The sequence below is a fragment of the Microtus oregoni genome, unplaced genomic scaffold (genome assembly GCF_018167655.1).
Source record: "Microtus oregoni isolate MIOR12 unplaced genomic scaffold, Mior012 000020F_ref0000438, whole genome shotgun sequence".
NCBI classification, from domain to species: Eukaryota; Metazoa; Chordata; class Mammalia; order Rodentia; family Cricetidae; genus Microtus; species Microtus oregoni.
The window spans coordinates 5,529,755-5,552,237 of NW_024543079.1; the positions used below are offsets into that span (position 1 = coordinate 5,529,755).

At 47.7% G+C, this 22,483-nt stretch overlaps 2 protein-coding genes across 2 annotated transcripts in view; both read right to left on the reverse strand.

Annotated features, from left to right (window-relative positions):
• Positions 1–2,509: 2,509 nt before the first annotated feature.
• Dbndd2 (dysbindin domain containing 2) lies at positions 2,510–4,680 on the reverse strand. Its single transcript, XM_041670207.1, has 3 exons — positions 4,542–4,680; positions 4,210–4,347; positions 2,510–3,165 (listed from the first exon to the last, which is right to left on the reverse strand). Exons 1-3 carry the CDS (start codon positions 4,678–4,680, stop codon positions 2,966–2,968), a joined length of 477 nt encoding a protein of 158 aa, XP_041526141.1. The 3' UTR covers positions 2,510–2,965.
• The window catches only part of Sys1 (SYS1 golgi trafficking protein), a 32,082-nt gene continuing 14,158 nt past the window's right edge, over positions 4,560–22,483 (reverse strand). Inside the window, exon 4 of the mRNA XM_041670209.1 lies at positions 4,560–4,688. Within this exon, the coding sequence (XP_041526143.1) occupies positions 4,682–4,688 (7 nt within the window). The 3' untranslated portion in view covers positions 4,560–4,681. The remainder of the gene's footprint in view (positions 4,689–22,483) is intronic.

Genomic DNA, 22,483 nt, shown 5'->3' on the forward strand with positions numbered 1-22,483 from the left:
GGATGAGATACAAACAATGCTGGTTGGTACCTCTGTCCTGTTTCCAGATTGGCTTCTGAAGTCTTCTCAATCTTCCACCTTGCTCTACCCCATCACTTCTACCCTGGCTCCAAGCTCTCCTTTAGGTGAATGCAATCATCTGGTTTCCAGGCACTTGATCCCTTCCAATCAGTATGCCACAAGGGGCCTTCAGCACTTCTTTCTTCCCTAGCTTATTCCTACTTGTTATTCAGACTTCAGTGCCAATGTCGCTTCCTCAAGGGAGACTCCCTGGTGACCTCTCTGAAGAAGCTGGCTGCTTTGCAGCTCTAGTCATGGCTGTAACTTCACACTCGGGCTCCATTACACTGAGCTCCAGGACAGAACTGACTTTTTCTTTTTCTTTTCCTTTTTGGCCAGTACTGTATTTGTGTTTACACTTGCTAAATACCAGTATGTAATGTTTATGGAACGATTATTGTCAGTTTGTTTACACCCTGCTCCAGCCTAAGTAACCACTGCCTACTGGACTACCATTATTGCTCTCATGCATTACTGCATTGTTATTTGTCTGTCTAGAGTCCACCTCCTCCAGCATATTCTCTAAACTGCAGTCAGAATTACCTTTTTAAACATGCGAGTCCAACTGATGAACTAGCTTACCTCCATCTTAAGCTTATAGTAAAGACAAATTAGGTTCATTCCTGTTTATGATTAAACCTGTTGCTCAAGAATTGGGCTATGCCCCACCTGTAACCTTTACTACAAATGACCACCTATACTGCCTTTTCCAGGAACTGGCAATCAGGTCTTTGTTAAAAAAGTTGTTAATGACTATTTTGCAACCCTACCTTTGTTTCAAAAGGTTACAATGACCACCTGTTGCTATGATTACCTTGTTATGGTCTGCTTCTGTAACCACACCTATTTCCCCTGCCAAATTCCGTCTGGAAACCTCCTACTCCTGAGCTATAAAAATCTTATCTTCCCCATTTCCAATACTGATCTCTGGAACCCTGCCTCATGGAGGAAGACAGTCTGTGTACACAAATAAAAAAGCTTGCTTCAATTGTTTGCTTCAATTAATTTGGCTGTGATGATTTGGGTCAGTGGTCTTTCTCCTCACATCTTTGAGATTTTAACACAATCACTTCTAATCCTTCATTATTCCCAATAAACTCCAAACTCTAACAGGATGACCTCTTACCATGTAAATCACTAATGACTGCTATCCTCTTGGCTCCTTAGTAGCAAAACCCTGACCAGTCAAGACAGCAGTGTGACCTATAAGAAGGGATGTCTCCCTGCTGGATGTGTTTCTCAGAGATGTCGGGTAGTACTGGAATCCGATGCACTGGCAATTCAGTGATTTGAAAGGGTTACTGTCTTTCCAAAAGCTAGAATTTCCTCTTCTAGAAAATGCTGTGTCAAGTGTCTATAAAATGTCTAAAATGAAACATTTTCTGTTAAAAAATTCTGGGCAATGAAACCAAGTGGGTACCATTTCTTAGAGCTTCCAGGTGAGAACAGACCCCAGGCTGTGTCCTTTGTGCCCACTCCCCATGTTTTCTCTTGTTTTCTGCTATTTTCACAGCCGTGCTGGATGATGCTTTGTCAGCCATCCTAAATACAAGGTATGGGCAAAAACTGATGTCATGTGCCTTGGATGGCTAAGGAAAACAACCCAAAAGTAGCTTGGTGCTCAGTTACCAGAGAGCTTCCCCACGGCCCTGTATTTTGGACTTCTTTAGTATGAGGAAATAAATTTGTATCTTAAGTCATGATCTTTTACTAGCTGTCAAACTGAAACCTAATACAGGCTTCGAAGCATTTCACAATCTGACCTCTGTCAAGTTTACCTCTCCCTGTATATTTTCAAATCCAACAATTAACCCAAACAAAATGCTTCTTAGCTCTTCACACTCGGTCTCTCTTCAGTCTTCTCCTACTACTACTCTTTTTTGTTGTTGTTGTTTCCTTAATTTTATTTTTTATTTTTTGAAACAGGGTCTCACGAAACCCAGACTGGCCTCAAATATGCTATGAAACCAAAGCTGTTCCTGAACCCGATACTCCTATCTCACCCCTCTTGCTGAGATTATACAGAGGAGCCCCCCACACCCAGCCTGGTCTTTCCATTTAGTGTTTACAAGCTGCAGCTTCTCCCTGGATAGGATCCCTCTCCCTCTGCCCAGCTTGGCTACTCCTCACTGTCCTTCAGATCTCTGCTTAGGAAATCATTCCTTCAGTTTTGTTTCCTGATACCAGAAGAGAACTTGATCATACTACTTACTATACTGTGACTTATATTTACCTGGCCTTCTCCACCACAGACAGTAAACTCTGTGAAAACAGGAAAGTGCTTCATCGCATCAGAACTCTATTTCAAATGCCTTGCAGAGCTAAAGTCTTAAGTATTTCTCGACTACATGGAATAAATGGATGATGGCGATATGGCGCCAGTTAGTGAAGGACGGCAAGCCTGGCATCTCTGCAATGTGAAGAATGAGGTGAAATGAGTGGTATATTATAGTTTATTATTTATAGTTTATTATTTATACTATATCCTGTTCCAAAAAGGGCTTAAAAGAGGCAGGATTACTGCAGTACAACCTCACAGAGTGCCAAGTGGAACTCCTCAGACCTTCCCCTCAGAAACACTGACTGAGGAGACTCTAGTGGAAGACTACAGGTCATTTGGGGGCAGGAGGGATACTAAGAAAGCAGTGGTATCTTGTCCTACCTCATCTTCCAGCTTCTCATTTAGAAGTCCTACCTCAGGAGAAAAACACTGGTGGGAGGGTTGCAGCAGGAGAAAGTTAGCAGAAGCAGGGAAGGCTAATTCTCAGGTACAGTATCCACCGTCCTTTAGGCTCTGGTGCTGACAGCAAGTAAAGGGTCAGGTCTTCTCCAGGTGCTTTGCTGGGCCTGGGATCTCCTCTCCACGGAGAATGGCCAGATAGATCAGTCTTCAAGAGGCCCACTGCTAGCTGCAGGGTCCAGACTCTGCCCCTCCATCACCCCCATCCTCCTCATCTGACTGTGCCAAGGGGGTGTCTGCTCCCCCTTCACTTGGATTTGGACTGCGCAGATTGGATGAGTCAGAGGACAAGGAGGAGGTCCGGGATGTAGTCCTGTCTGGCGTGGGTACCGGCAGGCTCAGCTCCTCTGGATGGCTGTCCACTCCTACTCAGAGAGAAGGGCTGGTCAGGGCCACACACAGGGCTTTAGAGAACTCAGGGATGTATCTGGCCAGAGAAACCGAAGTGTAGAGAAGAGTGGGCACCTGTCCAGAATGAACTTTCCCAGTCAGCAAGGGGCCGGGATTAGGACTGCCAGCCCCTTCCATACCACTATACTATCTTATGTGCTGGAGTCAATCGAGAGCTCAGGCTCTACCTCACTGCGTCCTGAACAGCTGCAGGCAAGTCATTTCCCCTCAGTTCCTGCTGTGAGAAAGACACCTCCATTTCTAAGTTTTTAGGGTAAAACCGCAAGAATGCATATCAAGCATCTGAGGCCATCAGGAAATACTAGCAGTTTGTTTCTGTCAGACAGAGTCATGCTCTGCAGCTGGTCTCAAGCTCACAATCCTCCTCCTCTGTTTCTGAACTTGTGATGAGAGGGAACTAGCAGTCTCAGGAGCACGTTCCAGGGCTTGGAGCCAGAGACAGGGTTTGAATACCAGCGTTTCCACCCTCACTCTGTAGACCAGGCTGACCTGGAACTCAGAGATCCGCCTGCCTCTGCCTCCTAGTGCTGGGATAAAGGGCGTGCACCACCACCGCCCAGCTTCCTTCTTTATGAAATGAAGAGTCTACCCCTGTCCTCCGTGTCCTCATAGAACGTTGTAAGGATCAAGAAAAAAATACGTGAAGTACTTTAGCACAATATTAAGAACCCAGGAAATTGGTAAAATTTAGTATTATGACTAAAATTGCTTGGGTTGTCTAACATGATCATTATGTTTTCTATTATTTTAACTACGGTAATTTCATGAATTTCACAAACATAAAAATCTGGATGCTGAAGTAATTAGCTATTCCTAGACCAGTTCCCCCTGAGTCAACTTCCCTAAATCACAACAGCCAGTTGTGTCTCTAGCAGAGACACACATTTCCAACTTCTACTTAAGATTCACCCCTCAGCTCAGACTTGCGCTCTCATTCCTGGGCCCAAACATCCAGCCCTGGCTATATGGTCCCGAGGTCCCTAAGCAGAGAGGCATACCAGACATCTGGGGGGTTGGTGGAGAGTCCTCACAAGGCAAGAACACATCTGCTCCATCCTGATCGGCAAGGTCAATAAATTCCACCTGCTCCAGTGTGTCCACATTCACTTCCATAGACGAGATGCTACCTATGGGGGCTGCAAACAAAGAGGGCGGAGGGCAGGCAGATCAGGCTGAAGCCGAGAGGACAGTCAGATATGCCTGTAAGATCTCCATTTCAGAGTTTACTGGGTCACAAAAACAGGAAGGGAGATGGCCCCCAAGATTTGAGAGCCACAGGGACATCTTCCCCAACCCACCCTAATTCTATTCCTCAGGACTTGAAACTCACGTCTTTGGGACTCGAGGTGCAGATGGGACAAGGGAAAAACAAACTCTGTCTCTGGCTGCAAAATGTCTTCGAAGAATTTCTGCCGCTCCCTGAGACGTAGCTGCTGGCGTTCCAAGGCTGCTCGTGGATTTGGGTCCATGTCAGCCCCTGGGGGGTAAAGGAGTAAAACAGTTGTGGGGATGAGAGAGAAAAAAGTGGGTGCCTAGGCTTAAAGAGCCCCACAGCAGCCAGCATCCCGGCCTCTGCTTCCAGTCTGGACAGCTCTGGCCTTGGCAGCCTCTTTCCCTTCTGTGAGACAAAACTCATCCCACAAACTTCAAGACTCTATAGAGAAAGGGCCAGTCCTGGTTCCACAAAGGGGATGTCAGTTCCAGGCACGGCAAGAGCCTGTTGCTAACCAAGGCTGCCAATGGCTGTCCAACTGCCTATAATGCCCTTCTGAGAGGCTGGCAGGGGCTGGCCATTTCATGGACCCAGCTCCCCCCAGAAAGCCAGGGAAGAATGGGGTGAGATGGGTTGCTGCAGCTCTGGTTCTTCCCACCCCTTCAAATCCCAAAGAAAGACTAGCAACGTTCCTCCCCCACACTCCTCTTTCTCTCCACACACCATCACCATGATCCTCATCACGTCCAAATCCTTTCTCTGAAGTCAAAGACCTAACTCCCTGACTTGCCTCTGCCCTAAAAACCATCTTTCTGGCCCAGGCTTCCATCTGAAGGCATTACCCTACCTACTTGAGCACTACACGACAATACTGTGAAGGGGAGCTGTCTAGAGAACTAGCCACCTTTCCTCTAACTCTGAGACTTGTCCCCCTCCTCTTACACATCTGTGTAGCTTACCTCCCCTGCTAGCAAGTACCAATTAGAAAGGTGGGGCCTGGGTACAGTTCAGACCAGGCCTCTATGTTCCCAGTGCCGAATTTCTCCGAACACCAGAGCCCTGTGCATTCATTCTCATTCCTGGCACACTGCTCTGAACCCATCACCAGGAGCAGGGAAATTTCTAGGGTGAGAACCAAACTGTCATCCTCCAAAAACCTCATCTGGGAACAGTGCATCCCAGCTCTCGGCCAGTTCTTCAAGCACTGGGGTAGCTCACAAGGGACCCAAAACTAAAGAGCCAGGCAGGGGCAAGGAAGTGCGGGAGCTGTTGTGGCCGAGTGGCCACAGAGAAGGGAGACGCTGACGCGGACTCCAGAGAAAGACTCTTAGAGCTGCCGCCCAGGTCACAACGCTAAAAATACCCAGGGCCCCAGGGGCGGTCTGCGGAGCTGCGGGGAAGGGGGGGGGGGGAGAGCTTCCGCGGACCGGGGCCACCCGGACGCCTCTCCTCTCCTCCCCCCCCCCCTCCAACGCTGTGGTCTTACCAGGTTGAAGAGATTGCCCACCAGGGGCCGCGGAGCTGAGACCTGGTGCTAGGTAGTTGTTTACGCGACCATAGGTACTGGGAAGAGTGGAGATTTGGAGAAGGGCGGCTGAGACCCAGGCAGGAGCCAGGAAAATGGAGAACGCCCTCTGCCCCAGCCCCACCCGCGCCCGAGGAGGCAAGAGGCAAAGAATTCCCTAAAAGGGGACCGGAGCGTGGGCGAAGACGGGGCGGGCGGAGGAGGGCGCCCCGCGTTCCCGTGCTGCGTGGCCCCGGTCCGCCGCACCTGAGCCTAACCCGTGCACCCCTACCTGCAGCGCCCGCGCCCCGCTGGCTCACTGGAAGCGCTCCCGACAAGCGGCGGCGGGGGCGTGGGAGCGAGCAGCGCCGGCCGGGTGGGGCTATGCCTGCGGGGCTCCCTGGGGACCGGCGGCCCTGGGAGTCGGGAACGAGGAAGAGGCGGGAGGCGGAAGTGGGGGTGGGGCGGGCACTCGGTGCCGGCGGCGGCGGGCAGCCCCTCCGAACGCCGCGACCCGGACTTGCGGGGCGGGCGAAAAGTTCCCGCACGCATCCCTCCTTGCTCTGGCGGCCGCGGGCGCCCGCGCGGGGCTGCGCGCGCCCCGAAGCACTTGCGGCACCCCCGCCCAGCGCGCAGCGGCGGCGGGCACACGCGCCGGCTCCGGCCCACGCACACTTGATGCGCTCCGACTTGCGAGCAGCGCCCACGCAACGACCACGCGCACGCACCCGTTGCCCGCCTCTCCGCACCTCGAACACCCTGGCCACGCTTACGCGCGTCCTTCTCTAGGAGGTGCGGGATGCGAAAGCAAGGTTCTGCTGCCTCCTAATGAGACAGGTGCATTGCGGTTGACGACCCCTGGGCCTTGGATTCCCTCAGCTGGGCCCAGGACCACACCAGCCGCCGCCCTACCGGTCAGCGCACTGGGCGGGTCAGGGCTGGAGGGGATGAGCCGGCGCCGCACCCTACACGCCGGCAGGGAGCCAACACCTCGAGGTGTTAGCAGGGATGCCAGATGTTTGGCCTGGCGTGGGTGGGCAGTCCAGATGGAAACTGCCCCCTTCGCAGCATCTCCTGGCTAAGACCAGTGCTAGCAGTGTCCAGTATAGCAGCTTTTGGATCAAGACTCCGTTCCCATCCACATCCCCCCCCCACACACACACACCTATCCCCTTGCTTTCTGGCCCCTGAAAGCAGTGTCAGGATAGGCCACAGACTCTGTGTGTGTATTCTATTAGAATCTGTGTTGGGGTCATGCTGTCTGCAAGCCATCCTTGGCATCTTCCTCTCCTTTGAGGCCCATATAAAAATAAACCTCCATTTCATGTCAATTCTGTTTCCTAAGTATCTTTCCAATCCATCATTCCTGTTTCCACCACTCTCTTGGCTTCGGCTCCTACTGTAGTAGCCTCCATCAGGTTTTCCTGTGTCCTCTCTAAGTTTAGCTACAGTCTTCACATAGCAGTCAGCTTGGGCAGTTCAGAGCTCAAGTGTCGTCCTTTGTCAGAATAAAATCTATGCTCGGGTATTGTAACTCAGTTCTCCCCCCCCCCCCCCCACAGGGTTTCTTTGTATAGCCCTGCTGTCCTTGAACACAGAGATCCTTCTGCCTCTGCCTCCCAAGTGTGCACCATGCTCAGCTTCTAAGTGAAGTCTTGAAAAGCAGGGAAGGGGATGGGCATGTGCAAAGGGATGGCCGTGAGAACTGTGGCACACTTCCCCTGCAGATTGGACTCCAGCAATGCTCAGGCACTGACTCCTCTGTGTGACTAGGTGAGAACCACCCTGGGAGGTAACTACAGCAGGCCACTTTCCCCTTCGGAAGAGTGGAAATAGTTTATGGAAGTGAGTTCAGTGGCCAAGATTACTGGCATTGCCGCCAGACCCCCTTCTTGAAGCTCCTGGCCACCTAGGCAAACACTTAGCTGACCCTTGATCCTGTCTATTAACTAGGAATAATTGATCCCCCTCACAAAATACTCAGTGTAGGACTCTGGATACAATGGAAATGCTCCATAAACCTTAGCTCCCTTGGTTGGGATGGGTTCTGAGAAAGGGAAAGAACTGCATTCTATAGTGAACTTGTGACAGGATAGGGATGGAGTCCTAATTGTCAGAACTACCTATGAGAGTTACTGGCTTCAGACGCTACTTTAAGTGCTTTACATATATTAACCCTTAATTCTCTGGGGTAAATACTATTATGTCTACTTCCCTACAGAGAGGTGGAGGAACTGTTCAAGGTCCTACAGCTAGTCTGTGACAGGGCTGGATTTGAAACCTGGGCAGGCCACCTCCTGAGACGGCTGTCACCGCAGCTGGCAGCATGTTCTTTTATCCTGTTATAATTTTCATTTTTCAAGAAACATTTTAGTAAGTTTGAGTCTTATTTCTTATTAATGGATGAAGTAGATACCTGGTCTCATTTTCTGCCACAGAAAAGTAAGTCCACGTCTAGAGTACCGGGACTGGAGCTCAGCTCCCAAGGTCACATATCGCAGTCTCCCACCCCTGCCCTATTTTCAAACTCATCTCTGGAAAAAGGACTCCAAGGACTGACTGACTGACTCTGACTGACTCTCTCTCTCTCTCTCCCTCCCTCCCTCCCTCCCTCCCTCCCTCCCTCCCTTCCTTCCTTCCACTAGTCAGTGCAGTACTGAAGGGAGGTATAATAAAACAGGAGTTCATCTGGGGCTACAAGAAACCTTACCTCAAAAAAAAAAAAAAAAGATAATTGCATGTCTAGAGTAAAAAAATGATGTAGGCCGGGTATGTTGCCACAGGTCTTTAATTCCAGAATTCTGGAGGCAGAAGCAGGTCAATCTCTGAGTTGGAAGCCAGCCTGGTCTACAGAGTTAGTTCCAGGAGAGCCAGAGCTACACAGAGAAACCTTGTCTTGAAAAACAAAAATAAAACAGAACCAAAGAACCAAATAAAAATATTTAGGGTTATAAATAACAAGCTAATGGAGTCAGTGTTGAATTGTTAAAGTGTAGGAATAGAAACTGGTTTGTCTCACTATTGTTCTCTGTGTGTGCGAGCACGTGTGTACATGTGAGAATACAAGTGTGTACAGGTGTTCTTGCTGGTGTGTGCGTGTGTGGCCAGCGGTACCTTCCTCCATCACTTCACCTTATTTTTAGAGAGGATCTCTCTCTGGGCCTGGATATCACATGCTGGCTAGCCTGACTGGCCAGGGAGCCCCAGGAATCCACTTGGGGCAGCCCTTCCCTGCCGCCAGCTGTCGGGGTAGACTCCGACCGCTATACCTTCTTCCTCGTGGTGCTGTGGATCCACACTCTGCTGCTCATGCTTGCACAGCAGGTACTTTCTTGGCTGAGCCATCCTTCCAGCACCTCACTATCACAGTCTTACTATTTGTGTCCTATAAACAGCAGATTGTATACCTTAATTATATTCAATACAATTTCAAAAATTGCCTGTTGAACATTTTAAACATAAATTACCACTAAAAACTAATGTTGTCACCCTCCTTGGGCCTCTTGTTTGAGCCTGCCCTCATGAGTATGTCAGATTCCAAAGGCCCTGACTCTTGACTGTCTTTCAGGACCCAACTTAAAGTCTAGAATTATTCCTGTGCTTCTTTTGGTCTGTTTGTTGTTTTGATTTATTTGTTTGTCTTTTGAGACACAGTTTCTCTGTGTAGCCCTGAATGTCCTGCAACTCACTTTGTAGACCAGGCTGGCCTCAAATTCACGTAGATCCTCCTGCCTCTGTCTCCTGAGTGCTGAGACACACACCACCACACCTGGCTTCCTCATACATTTTAAAAAAAATTATTAAGTGTTAGGTTTTCAAGAGACTCACTTTGAGTTAATTTTTATAAATAAGATCTGGATTAAAGTTCACTTGCATTCAGCACAACTACTTCAATACAATTTACTGCAAAGACGATCTTCTCCAGCTGTGCCCCACAGTGCCTTTCTAATACTGCACAGCTAGCTGCACGGTGACACTTCAAATCGGTGATCCTGCAACTTCCAAAGTCATGGCGCGTTGGCCTTTCCTCAGATATTTTAAAATAAGTTAGACTGTTGATTTCTATGCAGAATTCCAGTAGGATTTTGATTCTGTTCTGTTTGTCTTGTGAGCGTGTTCTGTAATACAGTTCTAGCCACCCTGGAAGTTATGGCAATCCTCCTGCCTCTGCCCCCAGACTTCAGAATTCCAGGTGTGTGCCATCACACCCTGCTGTGGACTCTGCTCTTGAACTCTGTTCTCAGCCATCCCACCTTTGTGTGTATTCAGTCCCAGGTGAGGTGTTTCCAACCTCTACAGCCAATAGACTTGGGGAGTTCAGGGGCCTTTCCTCACCGTCTAAAAATGTTATTTATTTATTTATTCTAAAGGTTTATTTATTTATATATAGTCTTCTGTGTGCATGTATGCTTGTTTACCAGAAGAGGGCACCAGATCTCATTATAGACGGTTGTGAACCACCATGTGGTTGCTGGGAATTTAACTCAGGACCTTTGGAAGAGCAACCAGTGCTCTTAACCTCTGAGCCATCTCTCCAGCCCCTAAAAAAAATACTTTTTAAACAGTCATAGCCAGAACTTGGAACAACCTAAATGCCCCTCAGCCAAAGAATGGATAAGGAAAATGTGGTACATTTACACAATGGAGTACTACACAGCAGAAAAAAAAACAATGACATCTTGAAATTTGCAGGCAAATAAATGCATCTAGAAAACATCATATTGAGAGAGGTTACCCAGACCCAGAAAGAAAAATATAATATGCACTCACTCATAAGTGGCTTTTAGACATAAAGCAAAGAAAAAACAGCCTGCAATTCACAATCCCAAAAAACCTAGACAACAATGAGGACCCTAAGAGAGACATACATGGGTCTAAACTACATGGGATGTAGAAAAAGACAAGAACTCTTGAGTAAATTGGGAGCATGGGGACCATAAGAGAGGGTAGAAGGGGAGGGGAAAGGAAGGGAGGGGAGCGGAGAAAAATATATAGTTCAATAAAAACAATAATAAATAAATAAATTGTTTATCTGGTCTTGAAAAACAGGAGGAAGACATGCATCGAAGAGGCTCCTCATGGACTTTGTTAACCATTTGGGCAAGAAACCGCTCTTGCCTGAACTGTTTGACTGGACTTGCAAGACCCACAGAAAAATGACTGCTGAAGCTGCCTGAAGAAGGTGAGACAATTCTTTGGGGTCCCTGCTTCATGAAAGAGTCTGCCAGACATTCTGTAGGACACAGAAGAAAGCAACTGATGAACTTTGCCAATACAAGGCAAATCAGATCTTCAGATTTCCTGCTTCGTGGGAAAGTCTGCTGGATACTATGGACCTGTAGGCTGAAGATGGATGCTCCAATGATACAGAAGAACTTTGGGTGACTGTCCAGGTAGTGAGATGTCTCTGGCAATTCTAGAGTTTTGGAAGTTGCTTACAATGCACTTCCTGTTTACATAGGTAATATTATATTCTTCTGGAGTCTTTGATGCAGTTGAAGAATAGTTATAATTATAGTTTTCCTGTTATGATAAAAGATAAAGTAGATATAAATACTGTAACTGTAATTCTTGCTTGATAGCTGTTTTGTATATGTAATTTTACTATGTTAAAGTTAAAATCTTTCTTTTTATTTAAACAGAAAAAGAGAAAGGGAGTGGGAAGTCCTGATGGAGGAAGGTCATTGGTTAAGTAATAAAGAAACTGCTTGGCCTCACAGGTTAAAACATAGGTGGGAGGAGTAAACAGAACAGAATGCTGGGAGGAAGAGGAAGTGAGCTCACACTCGACAGCTCTCCTCTCGGGGGCAGACGCCACAGAGAGACGCCATAGCTCTGCTCTCTGAGGCACATGCGATGAAGCTCCAACCCAGGATGGACGTAGGCTAGACTCTTCCAGTAAGCGCACCTAGCGGTGCTACATAGATGATTAGAAATGGGCTAAATTAATATGTGAGAATTAGCCTAGAAGAGGCTAGATAGAAATGGGCCAAGCAGTGTTTAAATGAATACAGTTTGTGTGTTGTTATTTCGAGGCATAAGCTAGCCAGGCGGCCAGGGTGCTGGGGACGCAGCCCCGCCGCTCCTATTACTACAAAGTCCTATATATGTGTTGCTTTTATTGACTGGTTAATAAAGAAGCTGCTTTCGGCCAATGGCTTAACAGAATATAGCCAAGTTGGAAGAGATAAAAAAAAAAAAGACATTGCTTTACTTACTTCCAGCTTGCCACAGTGCACATGTGGAGGTCAGAGAACAAGCTGCAGGATTCTTTCTACCATGTGGGTCCAGGAATCAAACTCAGATTGTCAGGCTTTAGAGCAAGCATCTTTACCCAAAATCCATCTTGTCAGCCCTAAAATTATTTTTAAAAATTTGAAATGATTATAGATAGATTCAAAGAAAATTGAAAAAATTTGCAGTTCTTTGGTTTGAGAAACATTAACTCATCTCTCAAAGTGGCCACATGTATTATAGCATTCAGAGCACAGGTCCTGAATACAGTTAGGAATTATGCTGGTTTAGTGAAATGGGGAACAACTGATAGGTTCTATAAGGCCCGTGACCTCACTACAACACAACTCCTACACCCAAGATTCAGAAGGCCTGTTGTGGTGGTACACAACTTTAATCCCAGCATTTGGGAGCCAGAAGCAGGCATATCTCTGCTGAGTTTGAGGCCAGCCTGATCTACAGAGTGAGTTCCAGGACAGCCAGGGCTACACAGAGAAACCCTGTCTCGAAAAGCAAATAAAATGACTGAGAGAGAGGCTGGAGAGATGGTTCAGTGGTTAAGAGCACTTGACTGCTCTTCCAAAGATCCTGAGTTCAATTCCCAGCACCACATGGTGCCTCAAAACCATCTGTAATAGGACCAGATTCGTTCTTCTGGCGAATACATAAAATGCATGAATATAGCCAAAACAATCCTGTACAATAAAAGAACTTCTGGAGGCATCACAATCCCTGACTTCAAACTCTCCTACAGAGCTACAGTACTGAAAACAGCCTGGTATTGGCATAAGAACAGACAGGAGGATCAATGGAACCGAATAAAAGACCTGGATATCAATCCACACATCTTCGAACATCTGATCTTTGATAAAGAAGCAAAAAATATCAAATGGAAAAAAGAAAGCATATTTAACAGTGGTGCTGGCATAACTGGATATAAACATGTAGAAGGATGAAAATAGACCCAGATCTATCACCATGCACAAAGCTCAAGTCCAAATTGATCAAAGACCTCAACATAAAGCCAGCCACACTCAACCTTATAGAAGAGAAAGTGGGAAGTACACTTGAATGCATTGGCACAGGGAACCACTTCTTAAATATAACCCCAGCAGCACAGACACTGGGAGAAACAATTAATAAATGGGACCTCCTGAAACCGAAAAGCTTCTGTAAAGCAAAGAACATAGTCAAAGACAAAACAACAGCCTACAGAATGAGAAAAGATCTTCACTAACCCCACATCAGGCAGAGGGCTGATCTCAAAAACATACAAAGAACTCAAGAAATTGGACACCAAATAATCCAATACAAAAAAAAAAAAATGGAGTACAGACCTAAACAGAGAACTCTCAACAGAGGAATCTAAAATGGCTGAAAGACACTTAAGAAAATGTTCAACATCCTTAGTCATCAGAGAAATGCAAATCCAAACAACTCTGAGATTCCATCTTATACCTGAAAGAATGGCCAAGATCAAAAACACTGATGACAACTTATGCTGGAGAGGTTGTGGGGAAAAGGGAACACTTCTGCATTGCTGGTGAGAATGCAAACTGGTACAGCCTCTTTGGATGTCAGTGTGGCAATTTATCAGAAAATTAGGAAACAACCTTCCTCAAGACCCAGTAATACCACTTTGGGTATATATTCAAAGGATGCTCGATCGTGCCACAAGGACATGTGCTCAACTATGTTCATAGCAGCTTTGTCATAGCCAGAACCTGGAAACAACCTAAATGCCCCTTGACTGAAGAATGGATAAGAAAAATGTGGTACATTTACACAGTGGAGTACTACACAGCAGAAAAAAAACCCACGACATCTTGAATTTTGCAGGAAAATGGATAGAGTTAAAAAAACACTATTTTGAGTGAAGTAACCCAGACACAGAAAGACAATTAACACATGTACTCACTCATAGGTGGTTTTTAAACATAAAGCAAAGAAAGCCGGCCTACAAACCATAATCCCAGAGAACTTAGACAACAATGCAGACACTAAGAGAGACTTACATAGATCTAACCTACATGGGAAGTAGAAAGTAGAAAAAGACACAATCTTCTGAGTAAATTGGAAGCATGGGGACCTTGTGGGAGAGGCAGGGAGGGGAACAGAGAAAAATATAGAGCTCAATAAATATTAATAAATTTTTTTTAAAAAAAAAGTTAAAAAAGAAAGAAAGAAAAAGACTCAGAGAACATCAAGGAAGAGGAGATGGGAAGATTCTAAGGCCAAAGGATGGGAAATCTGTGAAACCGTGGTTCCTAGAAATATAGGGGAGCTTTACTCACGATATTTCAACAGCATGGCTGCCTAAGCAAGATTTGAAGAATTACAGCACCAATAGGCATATTAACACAGAAAGGGCAAATCTCATGAGACCTGGCTCACACACAAAGAACCAAGTAACGCTGACAGTGAGAAAAACAGTTTTCCCTAGGAATGAGCCCCCTAAATTGGTTAACCAATACCACTGGTCAGCCTTAAAATCATATACTAGCAAGTTGCATTTTTATACATATAGTGTGTAAAATAATTTTAAAAAGAGGCTATGAATATGAGAAAGTGGGAGGGGACATAGCGGGCAGAAAAGGTGTAGTTATATTTTAATTTTGGACAAAGTACACAAGTGTTATGGCTGCAGGAGGAAGAGTCGTTTTTCTTTGGCGTGGTGTTAGATACCATGAAAAGGGAACTCATAAAAGAAAGCATTTAACTTGGGTACAGTTACAGTTACCTGCTCACAGCCAGAGGGTACTAACCCGTTACCGTGTGGCAGGACGCAGGCAGGTACGGTACTGAAGCAGTAACTGAGAGTTTTATGTCCTGGACCACAGGCAGCAGCAGCAGCTAGGCCTGGAGTGGGGTTTTGAGACCTCAAAGCTCACTCCCAGTGACACATCTTTTCTAACAAGGTCACATTTCCTTCGACAAGGCTGCACCTCCTAATCTTTTCCAAGCAGCTCATCAAACGGGGACTAATCATGCAAAAATATAAGCTTATGGGAGCTGTTTCCAGTCACACCACCAGAGGTGGCAACTGGTAGGTGGTCCAAGCCCCAGTAGAGGACTTTGTACCCATGAGCATATGGACAGCATTACTTGGACTCAGTGTGTTACAATAACAAAGAGGATGTTTAAATTGGGAGGGAGATAGGTTGGGAATGGGCCTGGGGGAAGCTGAATGGGAGGGAATGGGGGGGTAGATATGACTAAGATACACTGTGTATGTGTATAAAGTCTTGAAAAAATAAAAAAGAATTAAGATGATAAATAGTATGTTCTATGCACTATACTTTTTCTATATGTTTGTTTTTAGAGACAGGGTCTCTCTGTATAGTCTTAGCTGGCCTAGAACTTGCTCTGTAGATCAGACTGGTCTTGAACTCACAGAGATCTGCCTCGCTTCCCAAGGGCTGAGATTAAAGGCTTGTGTCACCTCTTCCTGGCTTCACTATACCTATTTTTAAAGTTTTCTTGTATTTATTTTTCAAGGCTTACCACCTGTGTCACTGGATAGATTCTCTCCCCCATGAAACTTGTATTTTTGCTGTGTAGATGGAAAGAGCAAGCAAGATAGGATATGGAAAACTGTTCATGAGCCCCTGTTACTGTACAATCTGGTCTCCTGGGTATGAAATGCTCAGGTGTTTCTAACTCCAGAAGGTGGCGAAACAGAGTGGCAGCATGGACTAAGATGGGTGTGATGATTCGCATCTAGAGTTCCAGCACTCCCAGCACTCCAGAGGCTGAGGCAGGAGTATTGCAAATGTGAGACCAGTCTGCACTATATAGTGAGTTCCAGGCTAGGCTGGGCTCTGTAGCAAGACCCTACATTAAAAAACAAAACAAGCCAGGTGGTAGTGGTGCACTCCTTTGATCCCAGCACTCAGAAGGCAGAGGCAGGTGGATCTCTGTAAGTTCAAAGCCATCCTGGTCTACAGAGCAAGTTCCAGGACAGGCTCCAAAGCTACAGAGAAACCCTGTCTTGAAAACCCTACCCCTGCTCCCCCAAAAAGTCTGAAAGAAAAACAAAACAAAAGAAAAATTGTAAAGGTTGTCTCAGGTACAGCCACTTGGAAAATGGCTCGCCGCTGCTTTACGAAACTGAGCAGAGAACCAGCACTTGCAGTCTCAGCCATTTACCCAGGGGAGTGGAAGTGTGTCTGCATAACACCTGAGCACAGATGTGCACAGCATAAGTGTGTCCGCATAACACCTGAGCACAGATGTGCACAGCATAAGTGTGTCCGCATAACACCCGAGCACAGATGTGTAGTAAATAAGAGTGGCGGGGCTGCGTCTCCAGCACCCCGGCTGCCTGCTCGGCTAGCTTATGTCCCGAAATAATTACACGGACACTGTATTCATTTAATCACTGCTTGGCCCATTTCTATCTAGCCTCTTCTAGGCTAATTCTCACATATTAATTTAGCCCATTTCTAATCATCTGTGTGTAGCACCCCAAGGTGCGCTTACCGGGGAGATTCTAGCCTATGTCCATCCTGGGTCGGAGCTTCATTCCAGGAGCGGGGCATGGCGTCTCTCTGAGGCGTCTGCCCCCGAGAGAAGAGCTGTGGAGTCTGAGCTCACTTCCTCTTCCTCCCAGCGTTCTGTTCTGTTTACTCCTCCCACCTATCTTCTAACCAATAAAATGGGCCAAGGCAGTTCCTTTATTAGCCAATGACCTTCCTCCATCACAGATGTGCACAGCATAAGTGTGTCCGCATAACACCTGAGTACAGATGTGCACAACAGCTCTACTCATAAATGCCCAGACCTGGGGTCACAGAAGACGTTCTCCAGTAGGAGAGGGATAAATAAACGGACATAGAAAATATTATTTGGCACTAAAAAGAGGCGAGCAGTCAAGGAATGGACAGACATGGAGTTTGTTTAAATGCTGTTATTAAAGAAATGCTGGTCCAAAATGACTAGAGACACTTACTTTTTTATTTTGATCACAGGACATACTAGAAGGCAAAACTATGAAGACAGTAAAGATTAGGTCAGTGTTTGCCAGGGCTTGGTAAAGGAGGAGGGATGAAAAAAGTAGAGCATGGGATTTTTAGGGCAGTGAGACAATTCTGTGTGATGTAATATCAAGGACACATCATTAAACATTCCTCCAAACCCATATAGTGGCCGTACAAGGAATCCCCTGGGTGATAATGCTAATATATCACACAGTGTGTTTGTCAGAAGCTTAACTGGTAATGCTGATGGAGTGAGGGGCTACTCAATACAGGGCGGGAGGGTCAGGGAAAACTACTGTGCATTCGATTTAATTTGTTTTTCTTGTTGAGACAGGATCTTGCTATGTAGCTATGGTTAGCCTGCTATGTGGTCCAGGATAGCCTTGAGCACCTTGATAACTGCTTCCCAAGTGCTAGGATTAAAGGTGTGCACCACCACTTCCAGTTGATTAATTTTGATATAATTCCTCTAAAATCTTATAAACATTTTAAAAGATGTATGAACTAGAACAGAATAAGGCAGTCAGCCAGGCTAGCCCCAGCACAGAGCCCTCCTGGTACTCTCCGAGCTGACTCCAAGGCTCTCAGCCTGGCTCCTAAGCACACAGCACCTAAGCCATCCTCACTTTTCCAGGTCCACCCTTCCACACTTGGCCCCACTTACTTTCCCAGTAAAACACAATGGCTTAGAAAACACCTACGCCCTCTAATTTCCCTCTTGTGAGAAGGCCCTGCTACCTCATGTCCTTTACTTGGCTAACTTCTTTATATATTTCCTTCCCTAATTCCTCACTTACCCAAGTCGCAGATAATGCTATATATTTGGGGGGGTTATTTTTGTTTTTAACCTGATTTTGATCTATGATCCTGTCAGACACAGTTCTAGGTCCTGAGGAACTTATCAATGAACAAAACAGACAAAACTCCTGCCCTGGAGGAGTCCACGCTCTAGAGGTACTTTTCTCCTTGGCCTATGGGTTTGAAGGAGGGCAGAAAGGGCATGCCCTTGCCTAAGGTTACTGTCCATGGTGCCTAGCCTGTAGCAGATCCCAGCCCCAGCAGTGGATGGAGCTAATGGAGCTACCAGGCACCAAGGCTTTGGAGAATGTGCAGGCTAATACAATCCACATGATAAACACCATAATGGCTCTAGCAAGGAGAAGGATACCTGGGCAGGCAGAGAGGCCTGAGAGTACAGGAATCCACACAAGAGTGAGCACAAAGGGACTGTCTTTGATAACTTCCTTCCTAATTACTCCTTGTTATCCTCTCTGAGGCAGATTAACATCCCCATACCTGTATATTACGGATACAGGACATTTAAGAAAGTGTAGTATGGAGTGGGTATCAGACTGGCCAGAGAGCAGGACAGTGCCTGAGAAGCTATTTCTTACACGCTCTTTGGATCATTCTGATGTAGCCAACTACACACCAGGGGTCCAGACAGTCTGTTATCCTTCAGGGTGTGCAACAATCTGTCCTTAGCCCACTGTAACTTCCTCTTCAATCTCATGTTCTGCTACCACAGCATCCATTTCCTTCGGGGCTATGCTCAAACCCCACCTTCTTGATAAATGTTTCCCAAACCATACTTCTGTCTTAAAGAAAAAGATTATGTGTATGTGCATGTGAGTGTGGGTGCCTGTGGAAGCCAGAGGTGTTAGAACCCTGTGGGCCTAAACTACAGGCTGCTGTGAGCTGCCGGGAGATAGGTTTTGAGAACTGCCCAGGTCTTCTTTTAAGAGACGTGCTTTCAACCACTGAGCCATCTCTCCAGCCCTGTTTTGTCTTGTCTTGGAGATAGGTTTTCTCTGTGTAGCCAGACTGGTCTTGAACTATCCTCCTGCCCCAGGCTCCAGCCTTGCATTATCATACTTGTTAATACAGCATACCCCTTCCTTATCCTTCTTGTCCCCTTCCCCGTTTACTTCGGTCCAAGCGCTTAGCTCTATTTATTCTAAGTGATATCTTAAATCTGCCTCAGAGGCTCAGGAAGTCTACCCCTTTTCATGCCAAGAAGCTCTGCAAGCTGGTTCATAAGTGCAACCATCATCAAAAGTTAAATGACTAAACTTATAATTACATGAATGATACTGAACACACACGAAGGTAAAAATGCTCTCGCTTGTCACTTTCTAACCTTGGAAAGCCATCATTTGTGTCTCCCTGAGCGCCTTTACCCTGCAGCCCTGCAGAGCGGTACACATGGTGTATAAAGACTACTCCTGGGTGTTTTGTTCTCTACTCTGAGTCCGGTGAGCTGAAATTAACTGCAGAAGGAGCACATCACAGGAGAGGGAAGCATGACAAACTGAGTTTAACTGTGTCATTTTATTGATTTGTCCCCAGTTGCCATGGGCCATATTCAGCTCATCAACTGTATTTGTGAACAGTCTTCTTCAGCAAGGCCATGGTCGCTCACTTACATACTATCGGTGGCTACAGAATTAAAGTAGGCAGTCACAACTATGGCTGAAAAGTCCCACAGTAGCGGCCTTTACAGAAGAAAATGGCTGGCCACTGGTCTGGCCTTAAGAAACTATCTAAAAGGCCAGGTGTGGTGGCACACACTTTTAATCCCAGCACACAAGAGGAAGAAGCAGGCAGATCTCTGTGTGTTCGAGGCCAGCCTGGTCTACAAAGCTAGTTCCAGAACAGCTAGGGCTGTTACCCAGAGAAATCCTATCTTGAAAAACCAAAAAATAAATAAAAGAAGAAGAAGAAAAGGAAGAGGAAGAGGAGGAGGAGGAGGAGGAGGAGGAGGAGGAAGAAGAAGAAGAAGAAGAAGAAGAAGAAGAGGAAGAAGAGGAAGAAGAAGAGGAGGAGAAAAAGAAAGGAAGGAAGAAGAAAGTAAAAAGGAAGGAGGGAAGGAAGGAAGGAAGGAGGGAAGGAAGGAAGGAAGGAGGGAAGGAAGGAGGGAAGGAAGGAGGGAAGGAAGGAAGGAGGGAAGGAAGGAAGGAAGGAAGGAAGGAGGGAAGGAAGGAAGGAGGGAAGGAAGAAGGAAGGAAGGAAGGAGGGAAGGAAGGAAAGAGGGAAGGAAGGAGGGAAGGAAGGAAGGAAGAAGGAGGGAAGGAAGGAAGGAGGGAAGGAAGGAAGGAGGGAAGGAAGGAAGGAGGGAAGGAAGGAAGGAAGGAAGGAGGAGGGAAGGAAGGAGGGAAGGAAGGAGGGAAGGAAGGAGGGAAGGAAGGAAGGAAGGAAGGGGGGAAGGAAGGAGGGTGGGAAGGAAGGAAGGAGGGAAGGAAGGAAGGAAGGAGGGAAGGAAGGGAAGGAGGGAAGGAAGGAAGGAGGGAAGGAAGGAAGGAGGGAAGGAAGGAAGGAAGGAGGGAGGGAAGGAAGGAAGGAGGGAGGGGAAGGAGGAGGATGGGAGAGGAAGGAAGGAAGGAAGGAGGGAAGGAAGGAAGGAGGGAAGGAAGGAAGGAGGGAAGGAAGGAAGGAGGGAAGGAAGGAAGGAAGGAGGGAGGAAGGAAGGAAGGAGGGAGGGAAGGAAGGAAGGAGGGAGGGAGGGAGGAGGGAAGGAAGGAAGGAAGGAGGGAGGAAGGAAGGAGGGGGAAGGAAGGAAGGAAGGAGGAAGGAAGGAAGGAAGGAGGGAAGGAAGGAAGGAGGGAAGGAGGGAGGGAGGGAAGGAAGGAAGGAAGGAGGAGGGAAGGAAGGAAGGAGGGAGGAAGGAAGGAAGGAGGGAAGGAGGGAGGAGGGAGGGAAGGAAGGAAGGAGGGAGGGAGGGAGGGAAGGAAGGAGGGGAAGGAAGGAAGGAAGGAGGGAGGGAGGGAAGGAAGGAAGGAGGGAGGGAGGGAGGGAGGAAGGAGGGGGAGGGAGGGAGGGAGGGGAAGGAAGGAAGGAGGGAGGGAGGGAGGGAAGGAAGGAAGGAGGGAGGGAGGGAGGGAAGGAAGGAAGGAGGGAGGGAGGGAGGGAAGGAAGGAAGGAGGGAGGAAGGAGGGAGGGAGGGAGGGAGGGAGGGAAGGAAGGAAGGAGGGAGGAAGGAAGGGAAGGAGGGAGGGAGGGAGGGAGGGAAGGAAGGAGGGAGGGAGGGAGGAAGGAAGGAGGGGAGGGAGGGAGGGAAGGAAGAGGAGGGAGGGAGGGAGGGAAGGAAGGAGGGAGGGAGGGAGGGAGGGAAGGAAGGAGGGAGGGAGGAGGAAGGAAGGTAGGAGGGAGGGAGGGAGGGAAGGAGGGAGGAGGGAGGGAGGGAAGGAAGGAGGGGAGGGAGGGAAGGGAAGGAGGAAGGAGGGAGGGGAGGGAAGGAGAAGGAGGAGGGAGGGAGGGAAGGAAGGAAGGAGGAGGAGGGAGGGGAGGGAAGGGAGGGAAGGATAGGAAGGAGGAGGGAGGAGGAAGGAGGAGGGAGGGAGGGAAGGAAGGAAGGAGGGAGGGAGGGAGGAAGGAAGGAAGGAGAGGAGGAGGGTAGGAAGGAAGGAAGGAGGGAGGGAGGGAGGGAAGGAAGGAAGGAGGGAGGAGGGAGGGAAGGAAGGGGAGGAGGAGATGGAAGGAGGAGGGGAGGGAGGGGAGGGGAAGGGGGAAGGAAGGGAGGTGGAGGGAGGGAGGGAGGGAAGGAGGGAGGGAGAGAGGGAAGGAAGGAAGGAGGGAAGAAGGAAGGAGGGAGGGAGGGAGGGAAGGAGGAGGGAGGGAGGGAGAGAAGGAGGGAGGGGAGGGTAGGGAAGGAGGGAGGGAGGGAGGGAGGGAAGGAGGAGGGAGGAGGAAGGAGGGAGGGAGGGAGGGAGGAAGGAAGGGAGGGAGGGAGGGAGGGAGGAAGGAAGGAGGGAAGGAAGGAAGGAAGGAAGGAAGGAGGGAGGGAGGGAGGGAAGGGAGGGAGGGAGGGAGGGAGGGAGGGAAGGAAGGAAGGAAGGAAGGAAGGAAGGAAGGCAAGCCCCGGAGCAAATATTAGTAATGCAGAGCCCATCATTAGAAGCTGAGAAAATTTCAGCACACTTTGCTTCACATTTTCATCTTCTTGCCCTTCAGTTCGAGTGCAAACACCAACACAGATGTGGATACCACATCTGTTTAGACATAACCACATGCTAACCATACATGGAAGACGTAGGCAAGATTCAAAGAAAGTATAACACAAATGTCAGCTAAATTGTGACTGACACATGCTTGCAATTCCAAGTGAGGAAACCAAGGCAGGAAGACAAGTTTGAGGCTAGCCAGGACAACACAGCAATAGGGGACAGGGGCGATGGCTCAGTGGTTAAAAGCATGAACTGCTTTTACAAAGGATCCAAGTTTGGTTTCCAGCACCCAATCAGATCATAACTGCCTGCAACTCCAGCTCCAAGGGATCACACTGACTGGCACCTCCACCAACACACACACAAACACACAATGACTTTCAAACATGCAGCGGGTGC

Coding starts and splice junctions, on each gene's coding strand:
- Dbndd2 (XM_041670207.1), bottom strand. CDS start 4,680: ATGGACCCAAATCCACGAGCAGCCTTGGAACGCCAGCAGCTACGTCTC. Junction 4,348..4,541: donor GCACCTCGAGTCCCAAAGAC/GTGAGTTTCAAG, acceptor CTTTGTTTGCAG/CCCCCATAGGTAGCATCTCG. Junction 3,166..4,209: donor ACCAACCCCCCAGATGTCTG/GTATGCCTCTCT, acceptor CTCTCTGAGTAG/GAGTGGACAGCCATCCAGAG.